This window comes from Limulus polyphemus, unplaced genomic scaffold (genome assembly GCF_000517525.1).
Source record: "Limulus polyphemus unplaced genomic scaffold, Limulus_polyphemus-2.1.2 Scaffold1867, whole genome shotgun sequence".
Classification (NCBI taxonomy): domain Eukaryota; kingdom Metazoa; phylum Arthropoda; class Merostomata; order Xiphosura; family Limulidae; genus Limulus; species Limulus polyphemus.
In genome coordinates, this window is record NW_013667477.1 from 137,733 (window position 1) to 153,315 (window position 15,583).

A 15,583-nucleotide genomic window follows, 5' to 3' on the forward strand; every position below is an offset into this window, starting at 1 on the left:
CTAGTGAATGTATGTAATAGTTTACAGTACAGGTGGTTTGAATAACACCGCCTGACCCTAGTTACATGGAACATCCTGTTACAAGAGATTACCAAAGGATACAGATGCCATAAGTTACAAAGAAAATTACTTTACAGCACTTATAAGATTAGTCCTGGTCACATTCCTCTCATTATAAGCAAGATTTTTATTGGAATTCGAAACTTAAGCTCTTCAGTGTATTGACACCCCAATTGTGAGAATGTCACAGCTTCCCTGAATTATTGAGATGAATGTGTGTAGTATGTTTCACAGCCAACATGAGTTTTATTCTTGTCATTTGTACACTGAGATTTAAACCATTTGCAAAATATCAGAACAAACTTTATATATATATATATATATATATCATTTAGACTGTTTTAATTCTAAAGCAATAACAACAGAAGTGTGGGTCTTACTACAAAGTAAAGATTGTAAGAAGGAAAAATATAAAATTCTTATGTGGTACTGGTACTAGTAATATTACATACAAATCACACAAGTTTATCATTCTAAATACTGAATCATATTATTATTATTATCAACTAAATATAAAATTATGCTACATTATTGAACTTAAAACTACAAATTTAAATGCAAAAGAATATAAAAAATCTCAAACTCTTTCAGTTCAAAGTGCTAAGCCTAATTCATATAAAGACCTTGCACTCACCACTCGATACCTCTTAACCCTAACAATCGTGGATCAACTTCTTTCCTAAAAAATATATCTATTTTGAGTTAATTTTTCAATATAATGATTAATACAAATAGATATACGATCGCTGCTCATGGGTTATAGATTGTACTGATTAAATCACCCAGCTATAATCATGATACAAATTATTTCTTTTGGGTGTTTGAAAATATTATTATAAATACTATACAATATTTATTGTATATTTTATAACAAACAAACTGGGAGTGTTTTGTGGAAACTTGCATTCTTATCTCTTTGTACCCCTTAGACATTATGTATTTAATAGCATTGGTTTTCATTTTAATCTTGTACTATGGCCATTTAGTGCATTTTCTTGTGTGAATTCATGTTTTTATTGTGACAAACCTCAACTAATTTTCTTTTCATTATATATACCTCTTGACATATTCATTGGATTTCTCATGTTTTGTGCAAGTGTACATCGTTTCATTTATTTATAGTTATTCAATACCGGTTGTATATTTTGATATCATTTTTGATCTTGTTATCTTGCAAACTTCTCAATTTCACATCAGATCCCATCACTTGGAGATTGTCAGGTTATATGTATGTGTGTATGGGCAAGATTCTTTACAGTAGGTGTCTGTGACTTGTTGGCAATAAATTTCAACAATAACCAAACAGCAACACAGTCCACTTGTTTTGAAATAATTTATTAAAACAAGTCAAATGTATATCCAAATGTTCATTTACACTTGATTATCACAGTTGTATCCAGAGCTTTAAATAATTTTCTCTTTTTCATCAAAGTACACACAAGCTGGTTCATTTACTTTAGTACACAATTAACAAGACAAATTATTTCTTCTCTATTCTGTTATTATAATACAATCTGTGATAATTTCACTTTAGAAATTGCCACTATATGCTCTTTATGGTTAAACTCACAATCACATAGTCCAAATCTAACTAACTATGTCTTACTAATCCTGTCTTACTCAAACTAAATTTTGTATGCATATTTATACCATGATTGCGAGGCCTAGAACGTTCTATATACTATGAGATATTATTATACAATAATATTCAATCAAGACATTGAAAAAACTTAGAAGGTTCTAGTAACATGATGCAATGATAGAAAAAGTGTCAATTCAAAATAATTGAATTACACAATGTATGATTCGTACACAGTTACATAAACAAACCTGTATTAAACTATCACTTCTAAAAATAACTAAATTTAACACCCATGTCAAACTTAAATTGAAACAGTCGTGTATATCCAACAGAAATTGGGGTTGCTCCTTTTCTCACTTTTCCATGGTTCCAACTCCTGGCCAGAGGTTCTATAGATTAACGGATGATGTATAGAAAACTTGTATAATTATTCCCCCACTGCAGAACATCACAGAACAAGTCATATTAGTTTGCCCTTGTATGTTCATGCTGATCTTGTGGAAAGGATATCTCAAGACTGACGGATGGTTTACACATCAGGTACTACATACAAGATTCTAGATGTGATTAACTCTATGAAGGTCATGGGTCAAAAGTAAAGGTTAACTGGGGGGACTTAAACATATAGTATAACTTTATTGGAGGCATAAGCACAATTTGCACTTATTTTCTGTTGTTTTTCTGATGCTTAAAAATAGCAGAAACTTTATTTAACGGATTTTTATTAGAAAGTATTTATTTTGTGCAATTTATTTATTTTATGAACATGTCCTTAGCTTCTGTGTGGTTTTTATTATCTTTACGATCTATAAACAATTTCAGAAATAAACAGAGAAGTAATGTTCAGACTGTCTGTGTATTTATTGGTACATATATATTTTGTCTTGTATTTCAGCCTTTGAAAATTCTACTATTATTGGGTAGAAAAAATTGTCTAGGTTTATTCTATGTGTTATGACTAATTTTGGTAACATCTAATTTAAAGATACAACCATTGTGCTGAATAAAGAAAGCTTAAGACCACACATACATAGATTATAGAAATAATTCTTATTTTAGAACTACTTTTGAAATGTATGTTGAGTAAAAGGTATTGCTATACACACTCCACTTTAATTCTACTATTACTTTAAATATTTTGAAACTATAACTTTTAACTGCTTTACTATTTTTGAATGATTGTTAAGGCCAGATAAAAAATTGTGTGAATAAAAATGCCCTGCTGCATTATGTCTTAAAATTTGGTTGAGTGTGTGTGTGTGTGTATGTATGTGTGTGTAAGTAAAGGTTAACTAGTAATTTAGTTAATGACAGAATACTTTCAGTCTGGTAAACTTTCATATACCAACTACATTCAAGATGTCTGTTTTTTAAAAAAAATTATATTTAGGTATGATATAATAAGTTGATTTGACAAAATGTGAAACAAATACAAAGTTGTTATATGAAATGTATATTATTTATCGTGTGATGAAATTTAATCAGAAATTTGAAACAAGAACACATTATAGATAATTTTTTAGAGTATTGTACATTAAAATTGTTGTTTTATGATTATTATGGTAATTGTACTTTTTGTCAATAATACTTCTTGTATTTTTTCTAATTTTGAACAAAAATGTGTTGTATGAGAAAATGACTGCTGTGTTGTCTTGTAGTGATCTCCACTTTACTGTTTTGGTTTGTTTGAAATATGGTTTTTCCAATAACAAACCCACCTCTTGTTTGTGTAATGACACTTCTAAAAAAATTGCAGAAAGTGTCTGTTAATAAAAATACAAGTGAATGATATAAGACAAATAATCTTGGATATTTTCTGTTTTCATTCTGTATTATGAGACTACACCATCAACTGAAGTGTTCAGATTTTTAGTTTTTTATGTTGTTGTTTTTTCAATTACCAAAAAATGGAATGAGTATTTCAAAAATACATCATTTTCTTTATTGAAACAAACTAATCAATAACATCAAAGTGATGTGTTTGGTGTGTGAACTGTAGGTTGTTATGATAATACAGATGTGATCATTCTGAATATTTTTGAATCTGTGATGGGCATGTGAAAGACAATACACGTTATAAATAGTATTTGTGTAAATACTAGAGTATGTAATCATGAACATACAGTTCTCCCACCCAAGCAACTTAAATAAAGATTGAGGACTTGGGCAGCGTTTTCAACTAGAACAAAACTCTCAGTTTTATTACTATTTTGACAATATACAGTAATAGTGTATCATTAGATCATTACAAACAAAATAAATTGTTTTTACCAACACTCTCCAATATGCCTAAAAGTACTTCAACTATCTTTTTATCAGTACTTTGATCAATTAATCCTGGTCTCAACACACATTTCTACACTTACAAACTTATATCTCTAGATATTGGTTAAGAATGCAAATTTACTTATGTGAAAGTTGAATACAAAAAATTCTCCATGGCTGTAAGATTAGACTGCAAATTTCTGAAGATTGAAAAGACTAAATATTCTTGAGGAGGCTAAAGAGATTGACTTGTGATCACTTCAATCCAACTTTTATACAGCTTGTTTATGAAAGTTCAAAAACTAGAATAATACACTTGATTTTGCACTTAGCACGAAAAGATTGTACGCAACAGTAAGTAACTCGGGGACACTTAAATTCAAGAATTCCTGGGCTCGTCCATACCCAGATAACCCTTGACTTTACACATGCATTACTGACATCAACATTGTACCTTGAGAGGTCTAGTTTCTTTCAAATGTCCACTAATTTCCTTCCTAACAAACTCCTCTCAGAATATGTGATACCCATTTTTACATATGTTTTTAATTAATGTTTCATTTATTGTAAACATCCTGACAGTTTACTGGATTGAATATTGTCTCACTACTGAGATTAGACAGACTGTTATGGCTAATTATGATAATTCCTAACTGTAAATCTAGCCTTTTTATAATTGTTATCTTGCATTCCATTACTGTCTGGTTGCTTTCTTTATAAAATTTGTTTTTGCAGCATTCTTTTAGGTGTGTCATAACGTACTATATTATTATTTGATGTTATCAAGACATTACTTTTTTATTGAGAAATTTGTATTTAGTTAAGTTGTATTTAATAACATGTTGCTCTTCCTGTATTATAAGTTATATTAGATATTTGATGAAATAATCTATATCAACTCCATACCTCTACATCACCTGCTTCACATCACATCTAATTGTGAAGGTTTCTATTATTGGTGTGTTTATCTATAGCATGTTCTAATGATTTATTAAAATGTGGAGCATAGCTAAAATATTTTTTAGTAACAGTAATGTTTAATGTTATTTCAGTGTATGAAATGTCCATTAGAATGACAGTTAAATTTTAAGTTTCATAAAAACATGCTTGTTAGTATTTTCTGAAGATAATTACTGCTCATGTACATTGTGAAGTGCTTTTATAGTAGTTACTCAACAACAAAAATAAACATTTTAAAGAATCATATGATGACTGACAGAACTAAAAAGGTTACTATGATAATTATGATATGACCAGAATGGTTGATCAATATGTTTGTAGTTTTAGACAGCTGCCTTGAAGGAAGCTCAGTTTACTGAATTTATTTTTGTTTTTCAGATTTATTTTACTTTGCTCACAAACTAGTGGATCTTTATCCTGAAAAGGCTGTAAGTAACACCCACAGTTGCTTCATTATAATGTTAGTTAAACATGATACAAATTTTACTGTTTTAGAGATTAGGATGCATACTCAGTTCATTAGTTATTTACTTTGTTTCATCATAATTCTCAGTGAAAATGTTCAGCTATTTTAAAAATGTTCTACAAAATATGTATTTTGTTTACTTGAAATGAACAAGTTTACTTGAAAGAAATTTTTATGGTGCTGATATTTTAGGTATACTATACTTCATGCATTTATTTTTAACTGATGAGCTATAAAATTTCACTTGCTTTCGGACTATAGTAAAATTTATAATTCATTCCATCATTATTGAGTTCCAACTCTTTACTGTAAATCATTGTGTGTGTGTATGTTGATATCCAAAGGTACTTACAAAGATAATGCATAAAAAGCACTTATATTTGCTTTTCTTTGTTTTGCCAATTAAACTTTTAAGAGGTTAGTTAAAGTTCACTCTGAAGAATAAAGTATCAAAAAGTTGTTTGTACTAGTAGACCAAATTTTGTGAACATCTATAGAAATACTTGGGTGTAAAACATTCATTACCAATAATTTCCTATCTACATGTAGTGTTGTTCTATACACACACTTTTTAGTTATATTTACATGTTACTAAGCTAGTTTTAACTATGAAAATCAAATTCTTTCTTACTTAAGAATGAATAGCAGAAATAGTATTTCTAATGGAATTTTTCAAAATTAAATCTGTTCATGATAGATAAAAATTTAAATAGGCTGACTTACATATTGGCACAACACTTGGATTAAAAGCAAAAGGTCTTGTTGACTTTTTGCTTTTAATCCAAGTGTTGTGCTGAGGCTTAGATGTACTTTCAGCACAGTTCTAGTTGTCCAAGAACTTACATTAATATGTTTTTTAACTCTTTTCAGCCCTAGTGGCATTATGCTAGCCACTTCTGTATTTTTATTCATAGAAATAACTTATAAATGTCACTATATTTGAAACACAAATACTTCAAATGTAAGCATGCTAGTCATTGAATGTTTTTAAACATAAATTAATAAGTTTTTTTTGGTAACTTTAAAATTTATAGTGAAATAAAAGGCTTGTAAAAAAATTATCTCTATAGGTGTGGGGGATAAGTTAGCTAATTGGATAGAAGAATGACTAGATGGAAGAAAGCAGAAGGTTGTTATAAATGGAGTTCAGTCAAACTGGATTAATGTCACAAGTGGGTTACCTCAGGGCTCAATCTTAGAACCTTTGCTCTTTTTGATTTACATCAATGACATAGATGAAAAATTAGTCACTAAATTACTTAAATTTGCAGATGATATTAAGGTCTTGGGTGTTGCTAGCTGTGAAGAGGATGCTGCTGATTTATAAGAGCATTTAGATCATTTAGTGAATTGGGCAAATAAAAGGCAAATGGGTTTTAATTACAATAAATGGAAGATAATGCATGTGGGCTATCATAATTTGAATTATAAGTATAATTTGGACGGGAATAACCTCAACAGTTTCATGAAAGAAACAGATCTTGGTGTAATAGTTGATCAGTTTCTAAAGTCATCCAAGCAATGTGCTGTTGCTAGTGGTAGGACCAAATAATTTTAAGTTGTATCTACAGAAATATTGAAAACAAGTCTAAGGAGGTTATACTTTCATTGTATAGGACAATTGTTAGGCCACATTTGGAATATAGTGTTCAGTCTTTGGCTCCTTACCTTAGGAAAGACATTGAATTGTTGGAAAGGGTTCAGAGAAGATTTACTAGAATGGTGCCTGGGATGGAGGGGCTTTCATATGAGGAGAGGTTGGAATCTCTCAAATTGTTTTCTCTTGAAAAAAGAAGAGGTAGGGGGGAATCTGATTGAGGTGTTTAAAATTGTAAAGTGAATTGATAGTGCTGATGCATCATCTTTTTTCATACTTAACTGTGAGAATAGTAGGACTGGGGGACACAAATATGACTCATCTTCAGCTAAGACAGTTTTATTTTTCAAACAGGGTGGTTGGTGTTTAGAATGGGTTGCCTTCAGGTGTTGTGGAGACAGAAAATTTCAGTGAGTTTAATAGAAAGCTTGATGAGTATATGAATGATAAGGGCTGGCTTTAAGATTTTTTTAAAATTTACTTATTAATAGTTTTAGTTTAGTTTAGAGGATGGAACAGCCAAGATGGAACCAATAGGTCCCATGTTGTCCCAAAACGTTATGTAATCTTTTATGTTATGTTAAAACTATTTCGTGACATAGCAGTTTACAATGGAATTATGCAACACATCCTTAATTGTTGACCTGAAAGCCAGTATTCATATGATTATTGCAATCAAAGGCCTAATACTTCAGGCATTAGTCCAATCTGTTGAAAAAAAATTTACAATAAAGTGTCTTGTATATTGTTAAAATTAACCCTTTCGCAATGGGTGGATACAAATTACACCTAAGGAAATGTGTGAAACAATACATATGGTGATTGTAAGCTTTATTTATTTATTCTCACAAAAACTAGTTAGATTTTGTTAAATATTATAAGTATCTTCTACACAAAGAATGTCATTATTTTAAATAAGTCTTTCTACTAAAAATATTTTATTTATCTATTATAGTTATTTGCACTCAAACTCTGAATAGTTTAAATGCAAGTTGATTTTTCATTTTAAATATAAAAATACTTTTCTGTCTTAATCTAACAGTTTTCAAATTTCATTTGCATAACCTCTAGAACCTCCTAAATGAATATCAAAAGTTTTTTGTTTTTTTTGGTTAATGTTTATATTTTATTTTTCATTTTCTCTACCTTATTACTAATTCTAGCTATTATCATCAACATACAGTGCAATGAAATTATTATAATTAAGAAATAGAAATATGTACATACTTTTTAACTCATCATTGAATAATCTAAATATATCTTCTTTTCTTTGGTCACAAATATAATTTCATATCTGTGTCTTTTCAGTTATACTTTACTTTTAATGTTTTATTTTCCTTTCCTGTCCTTTACAGTTTATTATTCATCTCAACACAAGTCAATCATGCCCTCTAGGTGTATTACAGTATTCTCGGGAGAGATGTGCAAGCCTTTGGCAAAATTATCTTGCACTTGCACAAGTGTGTAAACCTTGAGAACTGGTGCAATGTTTGTGCTAACTTTAAAAAAAAATTAAGCCTTTCAGTTATGCATTTTAAGGCATAAATAATACAAAATTAACTAAGATATGAAAGTAAAACGTAAATGCAACTTATGTAAGAAACATTCAAAGTGTTATTGTGAAGAAAGCAGCTAACAATGCTACAAACAGTTACATTTACCTGATGACAACTTTTGGTGCAAATTTCAAAATAACCATTGTTAGATTATAGTGTAAAATGAGCTCTTTCTAATGACTGTATACATGTATGTGTAGTAAATACATATGGCTTGTAAACTTCAAAGCAAACTACAGATTGTGGGTGTGGCACTTGTCAGGGGTTGGAAGAATTTATTACTTATTTCTACTGGATTCAACAAAAGGACTTTGAATAATTTGTGTCATTAGGAGAAGTAGATGTATTTATTGTCTAGACATTAATGTACAGGCTGTGGTTTATTTTCAATACAGAGGCTGCAAAAGTTGATGTTTCTTAACTCAAGGGTCACATGAAAAGAAAACTGGAGATTAAGTATTTTTTAAAGGTTTCTTTTGAAATAAAGAAATTAAAACTTGTGTAAAATAAAACTTTGAAATATAAAATACATTATAATACTAATTTCCTTGACATACATTGATAGTAAAGCTGCTTAATTAAATTTTGAATGTAACTCAGTGAGTTATGCAGAACAAGCTTTAAAGGGAGTACCCATTGTGAAAGGGTTGATGAATCCGTTAAAAAATACATAATGTTTATCTTACTATATCTTATTCATCAGCATTACTTCTGAGCTTCTTTTAAAAATTATGTACACCTGTTTGAGAAAGACCCCTGCTAATGTCTAAGCTCATGCTAGAGGAAATCCATCATAATTATGACTTACAGTTTGAAACTACAACTACCAGTTATTGTAAAACAATAAAGAACTGCCAAAGTTGTAACTTCACAATATACAAATAAGCAGGAAAACCAATAAACTTAGATTATTATCTTTTCAAAGCATAAAAAAATGAAGCTATGATATACTGTATATATTGATATCCTAATAGGAAGCCAAGGTTTTCATCTATCAAATGATATATGATATCACATTGTTTTCTGTACAGAGAATTTTCAGTTCAACCTTTATTCCCATTGGGAAACACATTGACAAGCTTAGCTGAATTTTTATGGCTTGTGTTGCATAGTTTGAAAGCAAAAAAATTGTGATAGCTTTGGGACATTGTGTGTTTTTTGCATGTTATTATTCTTTGTTATTTGGTGTATTATTTAATTAACCCCTTTTGCAATGTTAGCCTCTTTAAATGCTTTTCTGCACAAGTCTTTGTGTTAAGTTCTAAAATTGAATTAAACACCTTTAATATCAACATAAGTGAATGAATTTAATAATATAATGTGTGTTATGCTTTGTAGTTTTATTTTTCCAAGTTTTAAGTCCTTTATTTCAAAATAAACCTTTAAAAACTACTTAAACCCCAAATGTATTGTCACATGGCCAACGAGCTATGAAAAATCCCTACTTTGGCTCTCTGTATTTTCAGTAATACAATGGTAATAGAGTAGAGGTAGATCTTCTTCCTTTCAAAGTACTCTGAATGAATACAGTTAAAACAAGTAAACAATTTTTTCAACCCCTGACAGCTACCACACCCACCTTCAACAGATGTTTGAGCTTTATCCCTTCCATGTAGACATTACATACACATGTGTATAAAACGATTAGAAAGAGCTTTACAGTATAAACTTACAATGGTTATTTTGAAATTGGCACCAAGTCTTCATCACAGAGTACATGAAATTGACTATAGTATTGTTGGCTGCTTGTTCGACTATAGTACTTATGGTTGTTTGTTACCTAAATATGTTATAGTTAGAGATACAATTTAAATTGTATTTAGATCTTACTATTGTATTTTAGTTAATTATTTATTAGTTTTAAAATGCACAATTAAAAGGTTTAAACATATTTTTAATATACATCATACTTCGTGTCTCTTCTGAAGGGTTACACATGTCTCCCAGAGAAACTAATATGCCTCAAAGGCACTGTTGGCTTGTATCAAGGTGAATAATAAGCTGTAAAAACAAGAAAGGAAAATCAAACATTAAAAATTGAATATATTTGAAAAGGAAAAGAGATGAAATTACAAATTTAACAAAAGGAAACTATTAAAAGATATTCTAGAAAAAATTAAAAGGTATGCATTTATTTTCTATTCCAAATTTTGATTATTTTGTTGTATTGTACGTTTATGATAATAACTAAGGTTATTGATATGGTAGAGAAAAAGAAAATATAAAAATTAACCATAAAAACTTGTGATATCCTTTTTGGAGGTTCTAGAGATTATGCAAATGAAATATGAAACTAAAAGATGGAGAAAATTTTTTTATATTTAAAATGAAAATCACTTTGCACTAGATTTGTTAATAGTTTGAATGCAAGTAACTTCAAAAAAAACAAACATATTTTTAGTAAAAACACTTAATTATAAAATGTCATTATTTGTGTACTTGTGATCTTTAATGAAATCTTACCAGTTTTTGAGAGGATACATTAAGAAATCTCAGAGTCACCACAACTATTGTTGTACAAGTGAACTTTGTGACTCGATTTCCATAAATTGCATGAGTCCATTGTTAAAGGGTTAAATAAAAAATTATTTAATGCACTACTACCATTAGTATAAAAAAGTAGGGTTAAGTATCAGTGACAGTTGACAGCAGAAAAAAAAAAAGACCCATGTAAATACTTTTCTTGTGTTTCTTTATTTATTATTATAAAAGTAACTAAAATGTAAAAATAGGAAACTTTTTATGTTAAAAATAGATTAGGTAAAATAAATAATAATAATATAATAAAAAATTTTCATGAGGTATGCTCATGAGTATTTTGTGTGTATTGTAATTCGATAGCTTAACATGAACTACATGTTTGCCAAGTGATTTACAACTTATAATGGTGCAAGTAGTAGTGAGAGTTAAACAAAGAAAATACAGTCAGTTGAATTTTACTGTTTTTGACACCAACAACTACAAAATTTCACTGTTTTCAATTAATTTGGCAAGAAATAAGGGTCAAACAAGTACAGAGATTACTTATTTACAGTTTTGTTTCATATGCTGACAAGTTGTATCTGCTCGTTTGGAAAGTTTAAATGTTTCTATACCTAAGTAAAATTACATTTGATTCAGAAATCTAAATTAGGCATACCAGTTCTTTTTTTTTTGCTATTATTTATCCAAAACAAGTGGTAATAAAATATATATTGAATCAAAATTATAAATTTGAACACTTCAATGATTGTTTTTTTTATAAATGATTTGAGACATGAAATCAGACATTTTCAAAACTTGATCATGTAATTTGCACTAATTAAAACATAAAGTATGACTCTGGAAAGAGTTAAGCAGATAAATTAATGTGCAACTTTTTGATTAATCTTTGGCTTGGAAAAGCTTGTGGTAATTTTTTCTCCCTTAACAATTTTTTTTTCTTTATTGAAATATGGTGGTTTATCTGTAGTGACTTGTTTATCTAAGCTTTCATTGTTATTACTTTAACTTTCATCATTTCTTTAGCTTTTGTAGTTATTAGGAGTGACTAATTTGTACTTATTGTTAATTTCAGTATCTTCCCAATAGTGCAAAAAAATATCTCAAAAGAGATACCATTACATGTAAAGTTTTGAAGTTTCTCAACATTTTCAGACATGAAATTGAAAAAATTTAAACTTTCTACTTAGAGCAATTTTTCATTTAAAAAAATCCAAATCAGTTAATTTCTTAAGAGCATCCATTATTCCTTAGTCACCCTTCCACTCCAGGAAGTCCAGAAGTCAGAAAGCAATTGTCAGTGAAATACTTTGTTCATCAGCTAGGATTGAAAATACCATACTTAGCAAACTAGAGTCACAGTTGTCAGTAAAAATAATTATCTCTAAATAAACAAAAATATCAAGGTCACAAACTTTACAGATGTCATTAAAAGCATGAAGTTGTAGAATTAGATAATATTTTGTGTAAAATTTAGAAACAAAGTACAGAAAATATTTTTGGCTCTAAAACACATGAAACAATTGTCTAATATCTAAATTTCCTAGCAAATAAGATGTCAGTTTGGTTATTTTTGAACCAGTGTTTTTCATGTTGTGCTACATTTTTTCTCACATATTTCCATAATTCTTAATTCATTAATCGTACATTTTTACATAAAATGTTTGATACAAAAACAAAGTGAAGGGAATGTTCATCTAAGGGTTAAAAAACATTTTTCAAGATTAGCAAATAAGAAAATAAATAAAAGTAATCAGTCTTAAGTATGATTTGTGCTTCACCCTGTAACCAGGTAAGAGATGTATGCTCATTTTGAGAGAAGCTGAAACCAGATCATCCCTATTTTGAAATGTGAATAATAAGTTGTTGGTGCAGTTTTCCTAACTTCAGCTTATTAATAGAAAACATCCACTTCCCATGTTGAGCTGCTCAACACATTACTTGAATAAGTTCACTGGAGTTTGGTACAGTCAAGATATGGGATACATGAAAGTACCCTGGAAATGACTCTTTTTCAGATTAGTGGTTAAGGGTACATCATAAACTTATTAACACTGATTTTAAGCATGCAGTATCAGTATTGGGATACTTTTGCTGTTCGTGGTGAACAAACAATGTATGATGTTAACCCAACCCCATAAATATTAATTTATGATGATAGGCTGAATGACCAGTTATTTGTAATTCAGATTGCATGATGAATAATTAATTTTTGACTTCCTTAGAAATAAACTTGAGGGTGGGGTGACATTATTATATCAATGGTATTGCTTTGTAGTTAAAATACTATAAATTCAATTTCTCTTTTAACTGTTACGTGCAGTATATTATCCAACCATAAATAAATTTTTTATTTTTCCAATTTGGTAAGGAAAGCTAAACATAATAATTTGGGTTGTTACAGGGCTTAAATAGAAATCATTTTTCAAATAAAAATTCTGCTAAATTGCTTTAATCTTGGAAAATCATAAGTTATACTTTTTTTTTCTAAGCTTCAAGGCTACAAAAATATAATGGTGCCACTTCCCATTTAGTAAGTGAAGCTATAATGATATTTTTTATATTGCTCATGATATGTAAAAATTGCACTGTAGTGTAATATTATAATATTCCCTAGCTTTTGAGAAGTAAACCTTTCATACATGTATGTAAAATACATTTTATAAATAATCATTTATAAAAGTTTAGCTCATTCTGATTAATGTTAATAAACATAAAATATAAACTCTAAAATTTATTACATGTTTATTAAATTTTCTCAAATTAAGCAAACATCAGATTCAATTTTATTATTTTGGAAGTTCTGTTTTATACATTTCTATTTAGATAGCTTGGTTTGCTGTGGGATGTTACTACTTGCTAATCAATAAAACGGATGCAGCTAGAAGGTACTTAAGGTATGATTTGCTTCCTTAAATTCCTGAATGCTGGTGTATCATTTCCATGTGATTATTTATTATTTGTGTTTAGACATGTTTATCTACAGTGTTAGTAAAAACTTGAATAGGTGAGAACGAGAAATATGTTTATGACCCTTTACAAAAAACTTTAATAGTCAATAGATTTGGTAACATTTAGTTCCAAACCAAATCTACTATTAGATACATCTTCTGAGGGAACATGGATTGTATCCTGCTTTCAAGAAAATTTGTTTGACTGTACATTATCTTAATAGTCACTACAATGTATTAGGTTGCCAAGAAATTAATGTCACTTTTTATTTTGTAAAAAATAACTCAAACAACTTATATATCAAAACGAAACATTTATTAAATGAAATAGTCTCCATTCTTATTGATGATGCTTTTCCATCTTACAATCAGGTTGTTAATGCCCTGATTAACCCTTTCTATATGGGTCACAGGTGAAAGGCCATGTCATCTTGTTTGTTGACTCATATTCAAAATTTTATTGAACTACTATTTCATGAATTTATATCAATAAGTTTGGTATCAAACTGTAGAATATAATTCAAATTTTAGAACTATTTATTACTCAATTTGTTAGTTTAAAAGTAAATATTAAAAACCACAGATAAACATCGATTTTTGTGTCTCACGAGGTATGTTAAATGCAGCACTGGTTCAAATTAGATGTTTGTGAATTCAAAATACTAAGTCTATAGTTTCATATGAATTAAAAACTCAAATTACAGGTAGTTATAAGCTTGAACATAAAATAAGTTTTTATCTTTTCTATTTGCTAAGATATTGCTCATACAATAAATCAAACATAGTGGCACCCCACTCACCTCCTTCCATTTTTAGAAATGCTCCCTTATAAACACTTCTATATATGGCATGAATAAGCAATCAGAAGCTCAGAATATACCCCTTATGGTTTTCTAAGCCTTTCTAACGTACCTAGCATAATTTCTTTCTTTTAAATCAAGATTTCAATGAGTCTTTAGTCTGCTCGAAATTTCATACTTTTTTTAGAGTAAAATACATCTCAGTTACTAAGCTTGATAAATTATAGTTGAATTCTATGGTATTGATGTAGTAATATATGATTTTTGTTATTCAATTGTATATATAAAACCTAAACAAAAAATTATTTCATTTCATATCCTCTATGTGCGAAATTTTTAAAGGCTTAGCAACGGAGTATAAAGGTCATAACTTTTAGAACTTGTTTCAAAATAGCAATAATCTATATATACATATATAATCTATAATAATTGAAATGTGAATGTATTTTACAAAATACTAGTCGACTGAAACACACCCAAGACATGATACTTTGTACAAACCAAAGGTCACCTTCATGTTATTTGATATGGTAACATGAGTGCACATGAGCCGCTTCATTGTAATTTTTGTATTGTTAGCCAGGCATGGCTGAAAGGTCAATATAATAAAAATAATAAATATATATATAAATGTATTATGTTATGAGATTTAAGCTATTTTGTCTAAACATTTATGTTTTCATGTTATAATTTGTGTTCATTCTATAATGAAAGATGCATAATTTATGTTTATTTCCTAATTTCTTTATGGTGGTTGTGAGATCGGTTAAATTTACCAAACTCATACAGAGATTAATTACTGAAAATAACAGATAAAATTTAAAGTTTTTTCTTAAGAAACATTTGATAACTATTTGGACATTAT

General features: G+C 28.8%; 1 protein-coding gene across 2 annotated transcripts in view; it reads left to right on the forward strand.

The window, feature by feature from the left end:
• LOC106465204 (cell division cycle protein 16 homolog) overlaps positions 1-15,583 on the forward strand; it is a 200,194-nt gene that overhangs the window by 116,543 nt on the left and 68,068 nt on the right. For both annotated transcript variants that reach the window (XM_022393059.1, XM_013925406.2), the window contains exons 10-11: positions 5,246-5,295; positions 13,794-13,864. In XM_022393059.1, the coding sequence (XP_022248767.1) occupies positions 5,246-5,295; positions 13,794-13,864 (121 nt within the window). The remainder of the gene's footprint in view (positions 1-5,245; positions 5,296-13,793; positions 13,865-15,583) is intronic.